The 24,595-nt window shown below is 38.4% G+C and overlaps 1 protein-coding gene across 1 annotated transcript in view; it reads left to right on the top strand.

The window, feature by feature from the left end:
- Positions 1 to 24,595, top strand: part of LOC139733128 (methionine synthase-like) — a gene marked incomplete at its 3' end in the record, with an annotated part of 224,478 nt that overhangs the window by 143,381 nt on the left and 56,502 nt on the right. The window contains 3 exon segments of the mRNA XM_071643969.1: positions 3,612 to 3,728; positions 13,649 to 13,789; positions 17,301 to 17,384. Of these exon segments, the coding sequence (XP_071500070.1) occupies positions 3,612 to 3,728; positions 13,649 to 13,789; positions 17,301 to 17,384 (342 nt within the window).

The raw sequence follows: 24,595 nt of genomic DNA, 5'->3' as shown, positions 1-24,595 counted from the left end.
TTTAATGAAATCGAAGTATATATTCTTTGAACATGTTCATTCCAAGTCAAAGTTGAATCAAGAATATCGTCTAGAAACTTTGTAGATTTCTTTTCACTCATAAGTACATTATCAATAAAAATATCTATATCATGATTGGTAAGAGATTGAGGGCTCTTAAAGTGCATAAAACAGGTTTTGTCAACGTTCAAAGATAACTCATTGCACTTGAACCACAATGACACCTTTGACAGTTCGGTATTCAGAGTGTTGATGAGAGTATTTATACATTAACAGTATTTTGCTTGAATAAAATGTTTGTGTCATCTCCAAATAATATGAAGTGTAGGAGATATCAAAAAAAGAATAGGTCCAAGGATAGAACCCTGGGGCACACCACAGGTAATACTGGAATAAGACGTTTTAGACTGAAAAGCAAACTTTTTACAATTAAAAAGATGAACTTCTGAACCAGGAAAGAACTATGCCTCTTATACCTTATTTAGATAATTTGTAAATTAAAATTTGATGACCACTTGTATCAAAAGCCTCCAATAATATGTTCTTTGTTAGACAAAGTGTTTATAATTTCATCACATGATTGTATTGAAGCGTACTGGGTTGAGTAACCCATCCTGAAACCAAATTGATTTGAATTAAGAAGATTATCAATAAGGAATTGAAATAAAGATCATTAACTAATTTTTCAAGAATTTTGGCTTACACAGGAAGCAAGGAAATAGAGGGATGGTTTTTACTTCAGCAGGGTCATCCTTTTCAAATAAAGGAAAAACTTAGGCAATTTTCATGGCATCTGGAAAAAATTAACAAGGTCATATGTGTATCTGTGGGTCAATCCATGTCAAATCAACCAATGCTGTTGTGTGTTGGGAATATGCTGATAATAAGGAATTCACAGCTATTTTCAGAACAATGTCAAAGTCAGAAGATCTAGAGATCACTTGAAATATTATTTGTAGCTTAAAATAAAATGAAAGTGGAACATGATTTGCAGTTTTCAGCTTAAAATCACCTTTAATACAAAAATGGCAAACAACTAAAAATCGATGTAAACACACTTTAACACCATTATGGTTACAGAAAATTGACCAATTTGGTTTTTTTGTGTGTGATTTTCAGCTGCATTTTCAAGGTCATTGCCAATGAGACAAAGTGATTTGTGATGTATACCTATGTGGTACTAACTACAGACTATCATCACAGAAGATACCATTGTGTCTTAGCACTTCATCTCTGATTTATCACAATTTGTAATGTGATGAAAACCCCATGTGTCATTTTACATTGATTTTTTTATTGATTCGAATGCGTAAACCAGCTATTAAACATTTCGGTCACAAAAGTCTTTAGGTAACCACATTGTTCGCCGACTTTGTTCTTCTCTTGGTTTCATGAATCTTCACTTCTCTCTCCCATCTCCATGATTTTCACGACTTTAACTCTTCTCTCTTCCCTTCCATTTCATCTTTCTCCTCCTAACAATGTCCAAACATCTTACTTGATTCTCACTCTATTCTTCCTTACCACTCTCTCTGTTCCTTTCTCTACAGTCTCCACTAGTGCAACTTCAACTTCCAGCCCATTATTGTCCCCCATTCTTCACTTTTTGCCCTCCTTACAACGCCATATGTCGCTTCCCTCTTCATTTCTCCTCTTTCTAGGCTCTTCTGCCAAGCAACAATCGGGCTAAGGACTACATACACATGGTGTCACCACGAACCTTTCTCCCTTATTGATCACATTATGTATATTTAACAATACTTACGATCGATTATACTGGTTCAAATTTTTACATTGGTTGTTTCTATCCCTAACTCGCATTTCAGAACTATTTTGAAGCACTAATGCTGGATTTTTGTTTCATCTGCAAAGGATAAATTATGCCTTTAAAGACAACAGTTATGACAAATTGCACTTTTTCCAAGTTTGAGTGTTATCGTAAAGGAGCAATGGATGTTTCACTGAATGGATTAGATCTGTTGATAAAAGTGGTCAAATTAACAGGCCTTCCTGCACGACTGCAGGTTTTGTTCTTTTGTTCTTTGCATTTGTTTATTCTAATCTGTTATGGTCCATAACCTTCAACATGACCATGCTGTCAATAATTTGGTCACTCCCACGAAGGTTGACCCATTATCCATTTTTCTCTCTTCATATTCAAGATATGGTTTGTCACTGCGAGCTACAACGCGTGAGTTGAATATGAACAGAGAAAAATGGACTGTGTGGGTTGGCCTTAGTCGGAGGGACCAAGCTATCAGACAGGTGACCATGTGAAAAGTTATGGACATAAAATGTCAGAATAAACCCTAAACACAGACCTGCATTCGTACAGGCTGGCCTAGTTATTTGGCCACTTACATTGACAGATCTCATCCATTCAGTGAGACATTCATTGCTCCACAATAGCACTCAAACTTGGAAAACATGTTATTTGTCATTGTTGTCTTTGAAGTTCATGTGCTCAGTCATGCATGACATTTGTCAACATAATTCTCACTTTCATATATGGCTCTCCAAATCTGAACACGTGTGGCGCTCTAATTTTTTTACCTTTAATTCTTGGGATATAAACTTCTGCCTATGAACGTGCAATGTGCAAATGTATGCTTTTATGCACATTGAATGCCAGCGTACTAGTATTCACATATCATATCAAATTCTGTCTTATCATCATGCAAATAATAGAATTATTTTTTAATCTGTAACTTTACACTTTATAAATGGGATTCTTCTGTAAAGCAGCCCTATGCTGGGCTGATGATGCAAAAAGACAAAATTATGGAAAATATCCACAGATGAAGGACGTGGCGTGGGTGAACCGCAAAACCAAAGTATACACACTGTACGTCCCAAAAGCAATCGATTAGATATTGGTATCGTGAGGTGATATTGCTTGATATTGGCTGTATGCGATAGGGAGAATTACATAGCAATGGAAAGAGGAAGAGTTCTTCTTTCTTCAAAGCCATCATTGTGCTCTCCATGGCTGACACCTATGAAATAGTAGCCCTCCAAAGTTGGATTACCTTTTTTTTATACACACTGTATGTACACGTACGGATGTATGTAGCCCTATAATGGCAAAACATGTTCATACATTGTACATTTATTGGTGTGCTACATTTGAGTGAATACCACAAGGTCCAGACAGAAGAAAATACAACATTGTAAATGAACAAGACCTGACAATCTTGTTATTATGGAATTCCCCCTAGATTAGGTGTACAATATTTAACATTGGCAAATGGATAATAATCTAGGATGTGAGTATATCAGAAAATAGTGATTTACAAGTTGTTGTACATGTAGATTAAATGAATGATTTTCTGAATCATGAATTGAGTTTATCCAATATCTGTTATATTCAAACATTGCTATCAGTGTCTCTTTATGAATTTATTCACCCATGTACATGAATAACTTTCTCTACATGATGTGATGTCAGTCTTTTTCACTACTAGCATCATTTTAACAAGTCTTAATTGTGCCGTGTGCAATCTCAAGCCTTAAACTGAACCAAAGAATTACTGACATATCCATCTCATAGATATATGTGCATTGTAATGCATAATAGCTGAAAATGAAATTGTTTGTGCTTGTAACAACAGGACACATTGCCCCATTGCAGGATAAGTGGAGGGCTCTCAAACCTGTCTTTCTCCTTCCGTGGCAAGGAAGTAATTCGTGAAGCCATGCACAGTGTGTTCCTCTACCATGCTATAAAGGTAAGGTACAAAGGTATGGTGTATCATGGTTCAGGGTTCCAGCCCTGCTAAAGTGCTCTTGACCCTGTCCTAGACAGTTTATTCATAGTGGGGCTTAGGCATCTAAGCAGGTACTTTGGCACCTTGGCAGACTACATGCTGCGGTTTCAATCTGCATGCACTGTATACCATAAAGTTCCGTGTATACGGTGCACCCATTTATGAGGCCTCCCCAACTCTGGGACTTGTCAACAAAAAAAAAAGTGTTCAGTGATGGTGATTATTTGCTGATGTAAGAGACAACTTGCCTCAGCAGACTTCCTTCTTTTGATTGCACTCTCCCTGGCCCTAATCCCATGAATGATGGGGGATAAATAACACTGCAACAAAGAACAAACCACTTGCTAGCAGTCAGGTGTCTTTTGTTAGGTGAAGCAAAATGTTCAAAATGAGTAAAAAGAAAAATAATGATACTAGATTTAGCGTATGCATGCCTGTAAATTGCATGGATGGTACTCTGCGAATTTGAACAGTGGCAATTAGTATTACATGTATGCTGGAGCCACATTTTTGAGTTGGTGAGAGCTTTCTGACAGCACAATCGTGTCAATCTCAAAGCCGAAGCTTCTTATGGTCTCATGCTAAGCACAATTGCTTGTTACAGTGTACTTCTCAAAATTCAAAAGGACTTTATCTCTGAACTGTGAAGTTGCTCTGATACTATTTTAGTTTTGTGATCAACTGTCATTTGTTTTCTGCTCACAGAAGACATTAATGATATCGAACTTGAACTTGGTTCACCACAACCGAGCTAAAAGCACAGTGCATGCATTTCACACGTCAGCAACATGCATCGCTAGCATGTATGGATTATTGTGGCAGACTGACTGATTATGGTACAGGGTAAGGGAAACTGGAATACATGTTACAGATTATGTTTATGGACCCACAGAAAATAAAGAGGCTTACATCGGTAAGTGCTAATATAAACAGTTTCCAGTTCAAAGTTCCTCTTTCCACGCAGCTGCACTCTCCTTACATCAAAATCCACCTCATGGTACTCCAAAGCCTTACAAATGATTATTTGAATACCGCGGACGTTGATGTGTCAAGCTGTGCGACCTCATATAGCCCCAGTTTGACCTAATGATATTGGGTAGTATGTTTGCATGTACGTCAGAACTTTAATTTGCTGTGACTCTCTTATACCCGTATATAAGGCGCACCCCAAACTTTTAATACAGTATTTCCCGATACAAAAACAACTAGAAATGTCGCTATGGCAACTGGTATGCCTCCGCCATGATGCATGTTTCTCCCAATAGGTCTATAGGACTGTATGTCTTGACAATGCGTGACGACAGTTTCATATGATTGGGAAAATGACCCTGTGATAATGAAATTCCCAAGAGAACCACTGTCAGGTAGTATATGCGTAAATATGAACAGAGCTTCATAATGATACCTTGAGCCACTTTCGAGATATGGAGTAAGAACTAAAATTTAGCATGTTCATTTGACCTGTGACCTTTTGGCAAAAACCTTTCCAAGCAAATATCTATGGGGTAATATGTGTATACACTCAGTTTCAAGGAAAATCATGCAAGCATTGCATGGATATGAGGGAAAAAGTGACATTTTGAGGAGTTGACCCTTGACCTTTGACCCCGTGACCCCAAAATTCCCAAGATGATCACTGCCAGTCAGTACATGCATATGTACCAAGTTCCATGAAGATACCTTGAACCATCTCCGAGATATGGAGAAAAAAAAAGTGAATTTTAACATATTCACTTGACCTTTGACCTTTGAACTCATAGCCTGAAACTCTCTCAAGAGAATCTTTATTGGGTAGTACATGTATACACTAAGTTTCAAGAAAATACCTTCAGGCATTACGTAGATATGGGGAAATGGTGAAATTTTGAGCATTTGACCTTCACCTTTTGACCTTTGACCTTGGGCATGCGCACCCAAAAGTTGATAGGCACAACTTCGCCCACTCATACACTCATACTCATTCAACACCGCTTGTGGATCACTACTTACCCACTACTGAAATAGGGTTGTGGAGCCGGGAAATGTGCAAACGCCAGGAAATGTGCAAATGTTTCGCTGGGAAATGTGCCAATTTCATCGACGGGAAATGTGCAAAAGTTCAATTTTGCCGGGAAATGTGCAAACCATTTACTTTAGCAATACAATAATGATAGATTAACTCTATGTCAAAACTGCGCATGAACCTCCACCTTTTATATTTTCTTACTAAGATCCTTGACAGATTTTCAACAAAATTGGCAGAAAGCACCATTATGGCAATGGGATCTCAATTTGTTGAGATAAGTCATACCCCCCCCCCCCCCCCCCCCAAAAAAAAAGGGGGGAACCTCAGAGTCCCAGAACTATGGTTTTATCAAAATTCTTCTTACACGTTGTATATTCTATAACCAAACAAGATAGAGCTTGGTAGTGCTATGAAGACACTGATGACAGTGGTTCAAGATTAATGACACATCCAGGGATGCAGGGCACGAGGCCATGGGGGGGGGGGGGGGGCTTCAACTCCCCTACCTAGCCCCCTTTCAGGGGGGGGGGGGCTGAAGCTTAAGATTCCTAATTTCTGGAATTTTTAATCTTCTGTCGAACCAACAAAGATAGAACTACGTTAATGCTATGCAGACACTATACTGTAGTTATTAAGGTTTGATGATGACGGATCCAGCTAGGGGTGCCCTGATAGGGGGGTGTGAGGGGGAGGGGGGGATTTTCCATATTTTCTGTTTGTTCTTGAAAAAATCTTAAAGGATTTTCACCTAACTTGATTTTGATTTGTAAAAATGATCCCCCTCCCCCGCCAAAGAGGGGGTGGGGGAGTTGAAGCCTCAGAGTCCCCAAACTCTGGACTTTTTTTTATCTCCTGTAGAACCGAAAAAGATAGAACTATTAAAGTTAGTGCTGTGAAGACATTAATGATTGAAATCTCATGTCTGATTATGGCGGGTGCAGGCTGGGTGCCCTGATCGGGGTTGGGTCGGGTGAGGGTGAGGAGGGAGATTTTCCAAATTTTCTCAATCTTCTTTTAAAAAAAAAATTCTATCACCGCCCCCCCCCCATCTCAGCCCCTCGAAAGGGGCTGAGACGAGGGGGTGGGGTCATTTTATCAATGAAAATCATACTACCATAGACATGCTATCTGCCAAGTTTGATGAAAATCCGTCGTAGATTTTTAAAGAAGCTGCTGAAAATGTAGAAAATCAGACAGGTGGTGGTTAAGACATGTGGTAGAGGTAGTAGTAATGATCCATTCGCAGGTTTGATTGAGAGTTTCTCTTTCATCTATGCATAATATAGGTGAAATGAACGGTTTGCACATATCCCGGCAAAATTGAACATTTGCACATTTCCCGGCGTCACGTTTGCACATTTCCCGTTGATAAAATTTAGAGATTTGCACATTTCCTGGCGAGACGTTTGCACATTTCCCGGCATTTGCACATTTCCCGGTGTTTGCACATTTCCCGGCTCCACAAGGGTTCTAAACTTAAGTCGGAATAGAAAAAATTGTGCATTAGCTTGCACGAGACATATACTTCAGATCTCAAAATACTCTCAAGTTTGACAGCTCATCATCTTAGCAATCACGTCAGCCAGATAAATTTTTATGCCTCCGCCACGTAGTGGTGATGGAGGCATTATGTTTTCGGGTTGTCCGTCTGTCCGTCCTTTCATCCGTAATCAATTTTGTGGACAGCGTAACTAAAAAACCGTTTGAGGTATCCTAGTGAAACTTGGCATGTATATGTGTGAGTGGGCAAAGTTGTGCCTATCAACTTTTAGGTGCACATGCTCAAGGTCAAAGTCAAATGCTCAAAATTTCACTATTTCCCCCATATCCATGCAATGCCCTAAGGTATTTTCTTGAAATTTAGTGTATATATGTACTACCAGATAAAGATTCTCCAGAGAGAGTTTCGGGTCATTAGGTCAAAGGTCAAGGATCAAAGGTCAAGTCAAAATGTCATCAATTGTATGTTTTTCTCCATATCTCGCTAATGGTTCAGGTTATCTTCGTGGAGCTTAGTATATATGCATGTGCTGACTGGCAGTGATTATCCAGGGAATTGGGGGTCATGGGTCAAAGGTCAGGGTGTCAAAGGTCAAGGTCAACTCCTCAAAATGTCACTACTTCCTTGATATTTATGCAATGTCTGCAGGATTTTTCTTAAAACTTGATATATAGGTGAGAATTTTGAACAATGTACAATTGCCAATTTTCGCACCTTATGACATTCTTTCCCTTAGAACACACCAGGATGATCTAAGAAACTAGATTCCTTCATGTCATCTCAAAGCCTGGTAAATTTCCTTTCAGGAAATGTATGATTTGGTTGACTTTTGACTGATATTTTTCATTTGACAAGGACTTAAAGCGTAAAAATACTGTAAAAATGCTATTTTCACAATTTTTGTTTTTCAAACTAATGATGTGCCTTTTTTATGGTACGTGTCATCTAATATCTGGCCATGTTCTGGATCTGACATATTATGGGTATGTACCACAACATTATAAGAACTTTATGAGCACGTATAAAATTACAGAGAACAATTGAAATATCAAAGCCCTAAACAGATGAACGTCCGTGATGCTTTTATTTCTATCGCTGCTGCAAATTCTACTTTGTTGTCCCAACTGTAATGTATACGAAAATTTGGTGTTCCACCTAATGAACATATCCTGCAAAAATTGTACGTCTGCTGGCTGTACATGGGATGTAACATTCTTTTATGCAAAATTATACTCAGTTTACGTCACGGACGTGCTTCCGCTATTTACTAATAAAGATCGTAGCCCATTAAACGGTTATTGGCGATATTGTTCTGAGTCCAAATCAACTAAGATCTAGCCACACGATAATATGTTTGTTTTGAGTTTCTGTCCATCCCTTGTAAAATGGGAACCGAAATTACATTTTTAGACGAACCTCCGAGAAAAAAAGAACATCCGTTATCAAGTGGGACACCATCTTGCTTTGACGGCAAAGGTACATTTTACCTTTGGCTCTTTAGCCAAGGAGCTGCATGTCATGTTCGGAGCGGACTGAGGCTCATCCGCAGTTTTTGGACCATGCAATTCACCGAAAACCAAGCAAATAATTAATGTTTTCTCTGAAAATTCACCTCCTTATCCCCCTCTGAGCAATATATATGTTGTATGGATGTCTAATTTCTTATTATTTGCATTGACAATACCTTTTCAAATTTTTGAAAGAGTTAGGAAGGCTAGGTACTCTCTGCCGATTAGTTACCCGTCCTGGAACATGACCCTAGTAGTAGAACGAACGTCTGTGACAATTCCAGCGAACGTCCATGACATATGCAATCCGACCGATAGGGATAACTTGTCCCGAAAGTGTCCTGTATTCTTTAAAAATTTTGGCTCCAATAGCGACAAACAAAGTTTTACAAAGTAAACGATGAGTTTAGAGCAGTAGTTTCAGAATTTTTAAGGCGGTATGTGATCACGATGAACGAACAGTTGAAAATTTAGTCACAATTTTACCCTTGTTTTCCCTCTAATTAAACAAAAACAGCTTAACACTGAAAACCAAGTTATAGGAAAATGGAATTTTGCATAATCTGTAATTTCTGTGCATTTAAATTTCTTTCTAATGAGGTTTTGGAGACAATTTGCACTGTTGCAGGTTCTCAAAGTTTTGCTCACGGACGTTCGGTCCGAGAAAGGAAATTTCTGATAATTACAAATATATTACTCTACATTAAGTTAATGTTACTTGAAAATATTACCAAATCACTGAGTCGCTAATACCCAAAAGTGAATAACATTCAGCACTCAATTTACCTGTAATAACAAAAGGAAAACGTTTTGGTCACGGATGTTCGTTGGTAGAATAAGTCCATGGATTACATAGTAGGAGAAAGAGGAACAGTGCCACTTTTTAGTGACAGATGCTCCAAGTGTTTATCTTTTGAGTATGGTAGCTGCCATCTCAAACAGACAACATTCAGTTTTGATCTCCATCACGGACGTTCGCTGTAATTGTCATGATATTTAATGCCTTAATACATTCTTATTTTTCTCTTCACGACGATTTTTCTCTCATTCCCTAAGTAGCCTGAACATGCTGCGACCAAACAGAAAAAAAAAAACTAAAACAAAACAAATCCGAAAAAGTGCTACACAGTCACATTCAGGATGTATTGAAACAAAAAGGATGAAATGACGGAAGAAGTCTGTAATGGGAATGTGTTGAAGAAGAAACGGAAAAGTTTCAAAAGGTCGTGGAAGCAGTTGAATGAAAATGAAAAGAAAGAGAGAAGGGATCGAGCTCCAACACACAGAGAAAAGAATTGCCAGTGCACTCCCGTTATACAATATTCCTGTGGAGAAGGTTTTTTTTTTTAATTTCTTTATTTTTTTATTCATCGAAATGTCGTCACAAGCGAACAAAAGTAATGCAGTATACAATCATTGTCTGATGAAAACACGCAAATTTTCTGCTTATCATGACACGGTGTTTTTTTATACTCATCAATGAGAAGCAATGTTAATTTGTAATTCTGTCCCAGATGTTTTTTTTTTTCATTTTACATTTAAGAGATAGAGAGATCGTCAAGTTGTTTGTGCTTTTGTGCTTACTTTGAAAACACATGTTAAAAAAAAAGTAATGATTTAGAATAGGTTTAACGTTGCACTTTGATACGTTCGCTCTTCCAAAGATTCGTTACTCCGAATGTCCAAAGGTTTGTTATTCCGAAAATGAAAAAAAAAATTGTTCGTAGTTAATTCAGGAGGTTTCTAATCAAAAATATTATTATCTTATTCTGAAAGTTCGTTAATCCGAAAATTAATAAGGTACATTATTTTTAGGTCCATTCTTCTAAAAGTGGAATGGGCTTGATATTCATTTAGGTGAAAACGATTATCATGAGGTTTTGAAATATGGAGGATTTGGTTGTTAATTTGTTTCTCCACATTTGGATAAACGAACCTGATTTTTCAGTATGGGATAGTGAAATAAGAGGTCAAAATATTGAGTTTCTGTAAAATGGGCGTAAAGTGGAGAAAGTGTTTAGCGGAAGAGCAATATTTCAACAGAAATGACGAATTTGGTTAAATCATCAGTTGTCTACAATTACATACAGGTTAAGAGTATACAAGCTTAATATTCTGCCAACACATACACATGTCCCTTAAGATATTTCGTTACGATTTTGAACTGAATCAGATCGTTGCAAACTATGTTAAATGGTATTCAAATGTATGTGCAGTACTATTCCTCACGGACGTTCGCTGCTCTGGACATGGTAAACTTCCGCGATGAATAAAAACTTGTTCCTCTGGGAAAATTCTGGTATAATTGGGTTCATATTTAAGTTTGAGATATACTCTTTCAGGTAAGATAAATGATTTGGAGAATTTCCTACTTTTTAAATTTTACGTTGTTTTGGCTCAATTGTACATCATTCAAAATTCTGACCCATATACATGTATTACCCAATAGATATTCTGTGGGAAGTTTTTTGCCAAAAGGTCAAAGGTCAAGTGAAAGTGCTAAATTTCCCTTCTTCCTCCATATCTTGAAAATAACTCAAGGTAACATCATGAAACCCATTACATATTTACACATGTATAAATGTTCTACCTAACAGTATTCTCCTTGGAACTTTGAGGTCATGGGTCAAAGGTCAGGTTTAAATGCAAATATTTTACCATACTGAAATTACACTTTTTCTCCATACCTTGTAGATTACTCATAGATCAGTGCATAGACTTATAAAAGGGTCAGAAGTCAAGTAAAAATCCTCAAATCCCCAAATACCTGCACTCTGACAATTTAGTAATTCGTAAGTTCAAGGAAAGTGAACATTCAGCACACTTGTGACAAGCCTGTCATTTTAATATTTTGCCAAATATGTGAAACTGTCATCACACATTGTCAAGATATTGTGCTATAGACTTTTAGGAGAACCATGCATTCTGGCGGAGGCATACCAGTTGCCGTAGCAACATTTCTAGTTTGATATAGACCCTTTCAATGTATTGCAAGCAAATTCAAAATAGTGGAAGATGAATTCTTGGCCCTTTTGAGAACTATATGTTTTGGCATAAATTTATACTATAGAGTGCTCTAAACTAACTGTTCATTTGGAATGTTGATGAACGATAGCCAGCTGACAATAAGGCAGTCCAAAACGTGCATATTGTTTATGCCTCCACCACAAAGTGTCACCTGAGGCATTATGCTTTCAGGTTGTCCGTCCTTTCATCCATCCTTTTGTCTGTTTGCAATCAATTTCGTGGACAGTGGACTTAAAAACTGTTCGAGGTATCCTAATGAAATTTAGCCTATGTGTGTGTGTAGGAGTGGACATAGTATAGAAGGCCTGAGAGGTTCTGGTTGAAGCTATGTGCATGAGGTGACTTCAATAGTGCTATTGAAGTCACCAAAGGCACATACTGTATACGCCGAATATTTCGCGAGGTTTTTATTTTCGCGAATTTCGCGAGTGAGGTGCTATTCGCGAAATGAAAGACACGCGAAAATATTGACTCTGATCCCGATTTGAATGTGACGTACCAGAGTACACTTCTCCGTTCAGTACAGGACTCCATGATCGCGAATTTAACCACTCGCGAAATCGTCCAGAATTCCTGATTCGTGAAAATTTAGACTCGCGAAATATATGGCGTACTGTATACAGTAGTTTAACCAGAACCTCTAGCAATGGCCCTGGTATATTTTTTGTTTTTTATCCCTCCCAATGAATTTTAAGAGTAACAGCAAAGTAGAGTGGGTGGTTGGACGATCTAAAGTTATTTCTTTTTCCACGCACAAAATTACGTGTAAAAGAGTATCCATTGACTGTGCAAAACCTTCTCATGAGCGTAGACAGCATGTATTTGATGGAAAACTGTGCAATGACATGTCTCATGCATGAAAATATGCGCTTGTGACAAAGAGTGGTGCGCATGCGCTAAGCAAATATTGGCATGGCAGTATGATATAATTTTTTTACAGTCTCCCTAGGGAAAAAGTTGAACTAGGATTTTCCTGGTTGAATTTTTTTTTTGTCACTTTCAATGCCCTTGACCAATCAGAGGGCAAGAAATAATTTGGATGGATATTATTGTGTGAAATGTCACTATTTCCCCCATATCTTTGCAATACTCATGCGAAGATATTTTCTTGAAACTTAGTGTATACATGTATTACCAAATAAAGATTCCTCAGGGAAATTTTTGGGCCAAGGGGTCAAAGGTTTAATGAAAATGCTAAAATGTCACTTTTTTTCCCTCCATATCTTGGAAATGGCTCAAGGAAGCTTCATGAAACTTAGTATACATATAAGCATGTTCTGCCTGTCAATGTTTACTCAATGCATAAACGTAATAAAACTAAGTCTGTGATGATTTCATAGGGACAGATTTTGACCATGGGGTCAAAGGTCAAGGGAAAATGTTCAAATGTCAGAATTTTTCCCGTATTTTGATTTAGCTCAAAGTATTGCCATGAATATGGATGTTAACCAGTTAGTGATCATTTGAAGAGTTGTGGACCATGGGGTCAGTGGGCGATTTCAAAGGTGAAGTGAAAATGTTCAAATCCCCGAATGCCTGCTCTCCTAGTTTAGCCATCCATCCAAATGAAATCTAGTTCAAGGAAGTAAACACTCAACACATTTTTGACAAACATGTCATATAAACCTTTGCCTATTACATGTATGTGAAACTGTCATCCCACATTGTCAAGTCATACACTAAACCTATTGGGAGAACCATTCATAATGCCATAGGCATACCAGTCACTATCATTTCTAGTTCTTTTGCGTGTAAATATGAACGTGTGTATTTGCAATTATGTACCTGTGTCTTCAGTTATTTCATAATGTACTGATGCATTTTCCACATCAATCATCAGGCTGGAATGGACATGGGAATAGTCAATGCTGGCAACCTCCCCCTCTATATCGACATTGAGCCCAGACTCCTGCATCTCTGTGAAGACCTCCTGTGGGACAAGGATCCGGCAGCTACAGAAAAACTGCTAGAGTATGCAGAGGTGAGCGTATTTGATAATTCTGGCACAAAGAATTTGGATGAAATGAGAAGTTTCGTACACAAAAGCTGGTCAAATTGAGAAAAGTTTTACGCCAAGGTGATGTGAACCTGACAATATTTGAGGGCCTTTTTAAGGCTGGTTTGTATCTAGCTTGATGACTGTCAAGAGACCAGCTTGGGGCCTCATATTTCATGCACATGGTATACATATAAATGCAGAGCAACTAAAAGGCCATTTTGATATTATAGCATGTAACACTTACATGCAGCACAGTCTGCATATCTTTAACAAACACTTTTTGCTATTCACGGTAGACCTTCAAAGACACAAGAAATTGGAAGCGATATTCTGACTTGATTTCAATGCTGTTATTCCTTGTTATGCTAAGTTAAGGGTGCTAGAGGCATTGTTATTTTGGGATATCTGTCCATCCTTCATCATCATGATTAGGAAAATCTGCTTGATAGATTTTCTTGATACTTGGTGAAGGTATGCAACATGAGATGTAAGTTTGCTGATTAGACTCTGTGGGAAATAGTATCCCTCAAGGTTAAAATCATTGACCGTTGGCTAAAATACCATTTTAAGCTTTAACTTCATCTAGTAATTTCAAATGATTTGTTAGGAGGGGCAGGTAATAAACGGGCAATGGCTTTTGTGAATGATAGTGATGTAAGGTCAAATTTTTAGACCAAATTTAAGTGCACTTTTGCAGAGGAAAAAAAGAACAATCATACATTTGGCTAGTTGATGGATAGGTGAAAAATAGTTGACAATTATTGGAATGAATATGCCAGAGTAAAGGTCACTGTACTGTGGCTTAAAATGTCATTTTTATGCCTCCGCCACGAAGTGGTGCCGGAGGTATTATGTTTTCGGGGTGTCCGTCCGTCCCTCCGTCCCTCCGTCCGTCCTTCCGTCCATCCGTCCTTCCGTAATGAATTTTGTGGACAGCGTAACTAAAAAACCTTTTGAGGTATCCTAATGAAACTTGGCATGTATGTGTATTAGGGGGTGAAGTTGTGCCTATCAACTTTTGGGTGCACATGCTCAAGGTCAAAGGTCAAAAACGTAAAATTTCACTATTTCCACCATATCTATGCAATGCCTGAAGATATTTTCTTGAAACTTTGTGTATACATGTATTACTCAATTAATATTCTCTGGTGAAAGTTTGGGGTCATGAGGTCAAAGGTCAGAGGTCAAAAGGTCAAGTAAAAATATCGAAACTTCACTTTTTTCTCCGTATCTTGGAAATTGTTCAAGGTATCTTCATGGAAGATAGTATATATACATGTACTGACTGGCAGTGATTATCTAGAGAATATAGGGTTCATGGGTCAAAGTTCAGGGGTCAAAGGTCAAGGGCAACATTTCAAAATTTTACTGTTTTACTTATTTATGCAATGCCAGCAGGATTATTATTATTATTTTTTTTTTTTTTGCACTTGGTGTATGCATGTATAACCTAATAGAGATTCTCTGGAAGCTTTCTTTATTCTTCTTGTTTTTTGTTTGCCTTATAGGTCAAAAGGTCAAAGCTCAAGGGAAAGTGCTGAACTAATTTTTCCTCCATATCTCAGAAGTGGCTCAAGTTATCTTGAAACTTACTACATATTTATGCATGTTGTGCCTGACAGTGATTATCCCATGAATTTTAGGGTCAAAGGCTAGATGAAAATGGTAACAATGAACTTTTCAATACAGAAATTGCACTTTTTCTCCATACCTTGGAAATTACTCAATGCATAAACATATGAATGGGTTGAAGTCAAGTTAAAGTCTTTAAATCCCCAAATACATGCTCTCCTATTCATCCAATTAAACCTAGGTCAAGGAAGATGAACATTCAACACATTTGTGACAAACTTGCAAGTTTAATATTTTGCCAATTTTTGTGAAAATGTAATCACACATTGTCCACATGTACTATCTATAGACCTATTAGGAGAAACATGCATTATGGCGGAGGCATACCAGTCGCCATAGCGACATTTCTAGTTCAATTATGACATCAGCAGGGAGTATACAAAACATGTACATTTATAATATCATTTGGTAAGAAAGATAAAGATAAATAACAATTAATTGCCCGAAATTACAAGTGAAAGGTCAGATGTCAAAGTGGGAGGTCACCAAGATTTAGCTAATATATTTTCTGGCAATGAATTCTACTAGTTAGAGGCCCTAGTGTGTGATGGATAGAAAGGGATTTAGAAATGTTTCCCTTGTGTGAAGAGGTGAAAGGTCAATCCCCTGCCAATGGTCAAAGATTAATGAGCTGTGTCAAATATCTGATATAGCAGATGTAGTGATTGAGTATGAAACAGGCGAATCCCAGTAGACTGTACTCCATAGTCAAATTGTTGTATTTCATTTGTGTGTGTGTGTGTGTGTGTGTGTGTGTGTGTTTTAGGGGACCAGTACACAATTGTGGATAGGTGGCTTGATGCAGGCCCCATAGTATGTTTTTTGTTTTGTACGTGTGCTATATTAGCTTTCCATGGATAATGGCAGTGTTTTTTTAGCTACAATCTCAGAGCTGTATGTACAATGTATAATCAGAAAGAACTCATTTCCTATGAACGTTTGTGTGATATATGTCTAGAAATTAGTAGTTTTGTTAGCTTACATCAACATAATCTTTTCCTGTTTTCATCACATTCTCTTTTCCTACAGCTCACTCCCATATTTTTTCACTACTTTAATGCTATACCTTGCTTCCAAATCCTCTTGAATTCAGAATAGATTTATTAGCTCACCTGAGCTATTGTGATTGCTCTTTGTCCATCGTTCATCATGCGTAATCTGTTTACATTTTCATCTTCTTCTTGAAAACCCCATGACAGACTTTCACCAAACTTGGCAGGTAGCATTCCTCGGGGGATAGGATCTCGATATGTACAAATGGGCACCATGCCCACCTGGGGGGCCCATAGAGCTAAGTTAATGCCATGAGTTAGTGTATTGATGACTGTAGTTTCAAGTTTGTTCATGGCAGAGCCAGGGGTACCCCCTCGGAGTCCCTCCCCCCTCCCCTCCAAATTTGGCCTTAAACTGTGCATCTTATCTTCTTCTTGAGAATGCATAGTCAATGTTTTATCAAAACTTTTTCAGGTATTATCGCTTGGGTGATGTATGAATGGGCATGATTCCTCGACCTGGGGGGGGGGGGGGGGGACAGTAAGCACAATGCCTGAAGTGGGGGGGGAAACAGGCAAAAACCCCCAAATTAAGGAATCTTTTTCAAATCTTTTTTTCAAATTGTAAGCGATATGCTATGGTAGTTATGTAATTATGGTAACTGCATGGCAGGTGAATTTGTGATACTCAGGTGAGCGTAGAGGCCCGCGGGTCTCTTGTATATTTCTTTGCGTCTTGTCCTAAATCATTTTGAATTTTCTCTTGTTCAACCTTCCTTCTTGCCTAACTTTGCTCTACCATCTGTAGATTTACATTTCATCTGTGGTTCCCCTCTCTAATTCTTGCATTTGTCTTCTTTATGTGATAGGGTCTTGGTAAGGGAGCCAAGAAAGCTGCAGAGGATGAGACATGGAGAAGTCTGAGTGTTGAAGGAAGGATTGAACACTCCCTAGTCAAGGGTAAGCATCAGAAAAAAAAATTGAAATACACAACTAGTACTTGTCAGCCCCAGATAATGTCAGGTTAGGAAAAATCTATTAGGGACTTAATTATGTCCTCTGCTAGGATGTAAAATGGCAAATTAATGAAGCATTGCCTTACAGTTGTGGCTGTGAACTCCAAACAGTCTAATACTTTAAGGGTACCACCGAACAAAGACTTTGTTTTGCTATATGCCAGATACACCATCTTCAAAGAGGTTTCCATGGATTTAGAATGCTTAGGAGTACCAGGCTTGACAGTACACCACATATTCTTTCTTGGGTATGTGTGTGGCCCTAAAAAAGGCCTACCCACTTTGACGTTGTGGTATTAAAGCATGTTCTTAACATTTTCAAGAGAAATGAGTAAAATCTGGTTTACACACATATACACATACCCAAGGAAGAATGCATTGTGTACCTTTAAGTCTTCCACTACTAAACTTTCTACCACCATTGAAACCTTCAAAGAATTTATCACCTGACTCTACAGGGAGCAAATGTTCCAGGATACAAGAAGACTACAGTGACCCAAGATGAAGGCCAGACTTGTCAATAATCTCACCTTTCTCAAAAGGAGTAGAGAAGCATGGTTCATCCCTTGTGGACTTGAGCTTAATTGCACCCTGTCCATTCAGACGGACAACAGCTGTACTGTTCAAAGGGTCAAGTAAAAATAGTAAAATTCACTTTTTTCTCCGTACCTTGGAAATTGTTTGAAGGTATCTTCATGGAACATTGGTATACACAGTGTATATACATGTACTGACTGGCAGTGAATTATCTAGAGAATTTAGGGTTCATGGGGTCAAAGGTCAGGGGCAAAGGTCAAGGACAACACTTCAAAAATTTTAGTATTTCCATCATATTTATGCAAATGCCAGCAGGATTATTTTTTTTTACATTTGGTGTATGCATGTATAACCTAATAGAGATTCTCTGGAAACTTTCTTTTTTCTTCTTTTTTTTTTGCCTCAAAGGTCAAAAGGTCAAAGATCAAGGGAAAAGTGCTCAACTAACTTTTTCTTCCATATCTCGGAAGTGGCTCAAAATTATCTTGAAACTTACTACATATTTATGGCATGTTCTGCCTGACAGTGATTATCCTATGAAATTTTAGGTTCAAAGGCCAGATGAAAATGGTAACAATGTACTTTTCAATACAGAAATTGCACTTTTTTCTCCATACCTTGAAAATTACTCAATGCATAAAGTTATGAATGGGTCAAAGTTCAAGTTAAAGTCTCTTTAAATCTCCTAATACATGCTTTCCTATTCATCCAATTAAACGTTGGTCAAGGAAGTAGAACATTCAACACATTTTTTGACAAACTTGGCAAGTTTAATAGTTTGCCAATTTTGGTGAAAATGTAATCATACATTGTCCACACGTACTATAGACCTATTAGGAGAATCATGCATTATGGCGGAGGCATACCAGTCGCCTTAGCGACATTTCTAGTTTTTTTTTTTTACTCTGCTCCCTCAGATCAAGGAGGTTGAAGAGATGGAGTAACAACAGAGTTATTCCCTTTGATCTATGTTCGAAGCTGCCGCTCAAAAATATTTGAAGCATGTGCCAAACAGGATCTGCCCGCGCCGATACGAAACACAATTGACTCGTGTCTCATTGCATAGTCACCAGCCACTTTCAAAGGAAGATATGTCTTTGTGATGGTAATTACTTTTCGCTATCCCTTCTTATAAAAGGTAGGTGGTACAGACACGAGGATGCGCGAACAGAAATTGAGGAAAAAATGCTGAAATGAAGATGAAAATTACTTGACCGGGCATACCCGGGCACTAATCTGATATATCTATCAATAAAGAAATATACTTGAAGATTATTACATATTAGTTTCATTTGGGGAAATTAAGTGGAAAAGTGATAAAACCAGCTTTCCAGGATGGTACAGTTTTAATCATTTTCACATAATACAGCTCTGATTTACACTTTTTGCGCAAATTTCTGAACGGAATGGACTTTTGTTTTACATGCTTTGTTATTAAGTGAAATTTCATTTCATTTAATAAATAAATAAGCAAAATATGGCCAACATTATGATAATGTTCAAAATGAATCTTCAGATTGCTCAGCAAGACGGCGTCTTGGAACATCGATCATCAAAGGCACAAGTGCACCTGTGGAATTCTTTTGTACATCAACAGAAATCTGACAGTCTGTTTGAATAATTGCAGCCAGTTGGAACTCCATGTATAAGGGTGGGATTTCACGGAGCACGCGAACGATTTGCGAAGGACGCGAATGGCAAAATCCATCATTCGTATTTTAGTCTGCAAAAGTTCGCAAAAGAACGCAAGGGTTCGGAAGCGTCATCAGTTGTTCACGAATGTCGTTTTTACTTCGGCGATAATTTCAAAAAAATTTGAAAATTTTTGCGAACCTTTTCCGCACACTTGGTCGTAATTTGCTCGTGAATTGTTCTCAAAAGTGTCTTTAAAGCCTCGTCATAGGCGCAAGACCTTCGCAAGACACGCGCGATGTTAGCAAAATGTTCGTGAAACCCCAAACAGACTCTGAAACTTTGGAGAATGTCTCGCGTATGTTAGGCGAAATCTGCGAAGTTTTTCAGATCATTTTACTGTTCGCGTACCTTTTGAGACATTCTCGCGAACGTTTAGTGCACGTTTGGGGGATGTATGACTTATACGTTTTCTACAGATAAAAATCGTAGCATACATCTAAACATCAAAGAATTATTAACAACTATAGTAACAAAAGAAATTAAAGACTAGCAAAGAGAAAGAAATTTTTGATATGCAAAAAAAAAAATTGAAGAATACACTTAAAATTAATCTTAAGTACGTAAAATTTCATTTGAACTATAGAGATTATGTGTTGGAGGAACTGAAAAAAAATCAAATGCTTTACTAGTGGAGATAGGTATTAGGAAAAAGAATGTAGGCAAGCACACGATAGAGAAATGAGAGAAAAGGAAAGGAGAAATAGAGGAATGAAAAAAAAATTCAACTCAAGACAGCTTCCACCTCTCCTTGGGTACATTTTCTCCATGATTATTGGAAATTTTACGTTGTTCGCATCTCTGTCGCGTGTTCTTCGTGTATGTAACATGCTGTACTTTACCAATGATACACATGACATTCGCACAAAACGTCGTGGAAACTTCGCACAAATTGCGCAACAATAGTTTTCGGCTTCATTGTCGGAACACATACGGAGAAAAACTTTTCCGAATGTTGGATTTTGTCATTCGCGTCCTTCGCAAATCGTTCGCTATGCTCCGTGAAATCCCACCCTAAACCTCCTTGCTCAGATACATCAGTGTTACTTCCATGGCATGAGCTACTGCGAGTGGGAACTCACTGCATTTTTTTGTGGCATCAAACATCCACAAATAGCCACTGGCATTCAATGCATTGTGTAGAATTGAGCGCATTTTTGCAGAAGTTTTATGCACACGGAAATTTCTGAAAAATGAAATTCGGCATTTATATTATGAAAATTAAAGAAAGAAAGTGACCTCCTCATCGGCTTTTAATGTTGAATCACTGTTAGTATGTGTGCCAGTGAAGGATGTGTGCGCTACCTCCCGAAAGAGACTTGAATCTGACAAAACTCTATTTATTTATTTATTTATTTATTTGTTTATTTATTTATTCAAGATTTCATGCGTGTTCACAAAATAGGAGTGCATACAAAATGTATGCAAGTACATCTCATATAGCCAAGACAGAATACATACGATAAGTATACATTAATAAGAAGCAGTTACAGAAATAGTATACAACTCTAAGAGAGCTACATTATTCAAGGTAACGAACACGCAAAGGAATTGCAACATAAGCTTAAAGATTTAAAATCGTTGCAACCCCCGTGCACACGATCTATATGCTTGCAAATAGTTTAAATGATGAGTTGGGGAGGGGGGGTATTTACAAAGAGAGGAACATGAGGGGGGAAAGAAGAAATGCATGTGTGGTGCCTATTTGTCCTGTCGGACATTGACAAGAGAGAACAAAAAGAAAAGTTTAAAGTGTCAAATCATTATAAGCAAATCGGGCAGAAACCAAGATGTCTCCATCAGAGATCCATGACTTGCTCGGGATGTGCCTCGATTCCACTGCTTTAGATGGAGAGACACTTTCTACCAGCAAATGGTAGGAGCCACAATGGAATCTCCGTTGTCCCCAATTATCACAAATTGTTCATGGAATCCTCTGAAGAGACAGCACTACAGATAGTCTCCCCTCCAACCCAAGATGTGGCTAAAGCCCTGTGTTAACAGACCTTACCACAACAACGTTTGGAAAACAAAATTCTCCACCTCAGGCAATAAAACTGCAGTGAAGAACAAAGGTTACTATTTTAACAGACACACACCAAAACCCTATGAAGGGGGTGTCTCCACTCATGTGACTACCCCATCCACTGGCCAGAGTAGCCTTTTGTTCTAGGTTGTTAACATACAAAATGTTGTTACAGTCGCTGATCTCAGCTACATAGAGATCAGTGGTTACAATCCATGCACATGATGTGCATAGCGACATCTCAATCATTCTTCGTCTGCAATGTTGCACATGCATGTTGAGTGTATAAGAGGAATGTAACTGCGGTTGCATTCTAATAGAAGGGTTGTCGGGGAAATGTCGGGGTACTTTCAGGGTAATTACTCTAGCTGGCTACAGTAGAATTTGGCAAAAGTTACCATGACTCAATCCGAGCAACATTTTGCAGGGACTGTGTTAATAGGCAGGGTAAAAAAAAAATTACCGAGAAGTTACCCGGATGTTATCACGTTAACTCTGATTTGAAAGGCTGTGTTGAAATTAAGCTTTTGATATGTGGATGACACCTCAGTGGTTTGGCAGCATGGTGCCTGAGAAATTAACAACTTTTTAAAGCACCTCAGCTCTAAACACGATCCATCAAAGTTCACCATGGAATTTGAGAACCAAGGGGCTAATCTCCTTTCTTGATACTAAGATCACGAGGATGGCACATGGAGCCCTTTCCTACCAGGTTTATCATAAACCTACTCATTCAGACCAGAATCTGACCTACCATTCATACCACCACCTCTCCGTTTTGAGATCCATCAACAAGACATTGGTCAAGCGAGTCTATGATGCACAAAGACCAAGCTCACCTATGTGGGGAACAAAAGCATATCAAGCAGGTGTCGATATGCAACAATTATCCCCCACACAAGATTTCCACTGAGATTCTGCCATTGCAGAACAAAAGTGGAACCCAGCCAAGGTCAGGAGTGGTCCTCCCATACCTTGAACAGAGCTGCCAACCGTTCCGAAAAATTTGTATTTGAAACGAAAAATCGAAGGGAATACGAAAATACGAAAACGTCCTTTAAAAGTACGAATTCACAGAGGGAAAAAGTAAAGGGAAAAAATGACAAACGCACATCGCATATGCCATATTATCTGTACACGACTGGGATATCGATGGAACGCGTACGCACTGTATGCAGAAAGCGCTGAATAAAAAAGTGTGTGCACACGCAAATCGCAGCTCACATACTCTGTGTACAATGAACGGAGCTGCGTGCGTGAATCCCTGCCGCCTACGGACCCTGGCTGTTTACATCGATCGCCGTGGTATCCTTGTGTGCGACTGGGGAACGCGAGTAGCTACACACTGTAGCCAGCTTCCAGCAACATACCAGGTATTTTAATACCCTTCCTTATTTTGAGGCGGGGTAGAAGGTGTTCCGTTGTCCAATGTCTGCTACTTTTTCTCTTCTTCTTCATCCGCTTTTCCTTTCCCTCCCAAGTACAATGTACGAAATGACTTTTAGAGTGTTGTTGTGTTTTTTACAACGTTATTGCGTCATTTTTCTGCAAGTAACAGGTGAGCTTCTGTTCATGTGTTGATGTGCACTGCAGGTGAAAAGCGTTCGAACTTTCTTTCACGTGTATCGTGGAAACTCGATATAGAATCTAGCTAGGCCAATTAAAGGAGATCTCATATACAGAATACTTAAAACAAAACTATTTTCCGGTCCAAATGAATTAATTTCCTTTGTTTTGTATTGTTTATTGACCGCTGATCTCAAGGATCTCGTCGCAATACCGAGTTCCACTGTATTCATTTTCGCGTAACTTTCGGTGCTGCAAACTTCGGCCAGTACTAGGTAGGGCCTAGTGATATTGTTTTATTTCTGTCGTTTCTCATACCTCTCGTTGGTACGATTTCTTCCACTTAATATCACTTTTATTCGTTCCATTTATATTTCAAAATATTTAAAGGTAATTCTTTTAAGTATCTTGCACTGTACATGCATTTTCGTAACGGCAATTTCTCCACTTTGCTGTGGTATTTCGAAAGGAGTTTGATCCCAGCCACTTCGGCGTGCTGTGTGTTATCTTTTGTAATGGTTGTGTTGTCGGGAAGGTTATACTTTGTGATTTATTTTCCTAGGCGTTTATCTCGAGTGATGATGGTGATCATGTTTCTAAATGTTGATAGGAAAAGGACAAATGATTTGAATGATGCCTGTAATGGTGATGATAATTAACAATGCTGGTGCAAAGACGGCTTGCTGTGAATGCTGAATGTACGTGCCCTTCGTTTTATTTCATTTTCCCCTCTTACTCGTCTTTCCCCTCCCAAGAATGATGAAAAAAGAGAAATACATACACCTCACAACACAAAGAACCATGTGTTACCAACCTTCGTAAAGTTGAATCTAAATGTTCATTACAAAGAATAGGGAAAAAAACACGAATGACAGGAAAAAAGAAATAGAAGCGACGAGATTGTGTATGCGGTCTCTTCGGCTCGAAGACGAAGAAACTTGACACCCCACCCATCTCCCTTGTGGAAATTTCCACAAAACCAGGTGCCAGACGAAAGAATGCGTGCCCTGGATTCTGTAATTAAACAGCGTGTAAACATATTGATCACGAGCTTGTGAGTTGAGGTAAAGGAATCACTGCAAAGATATCATGATTCTATAGCCTTTCTGTTGGCGCATACAGTAATAGGAAACATCGAACAGTCTTTGATCGAATATTTTTATATGTTCCCTGAACAATGAAAAGGGATTGATTAATCACTTGGTTCAGAATCCATGACCCCGCATTCCCTGATCTTACTGTCTGGCATCGGGCGTACTGCTCGTTTTCTTGTTGTGTTTCCAATCGGAACGTGGTTGTGAGGTTTGATCATCACACAGCGGTGATC

Source organism: Diadema antillarum, unplaced genomic scaffold, assembly GCF_040938485.1.
Source record: "Diadema antillarum isolate AM-2024a unplaced genomic scaffold, OU_Dant_1.0 seq00000461_RagTag, whole genome shotgun sequence".
Taxonomy (NCBI): Eukaryota; Metazoa; Echinodermata; class Echinoidea; order Diadematoida; family Diadematidae; genus Diadema; species Diadema antillarum.
Note: the sequence above shows the minus strand (reverse complement) of the source record. Positions and strands in the feature narration are given on the sequence as shown.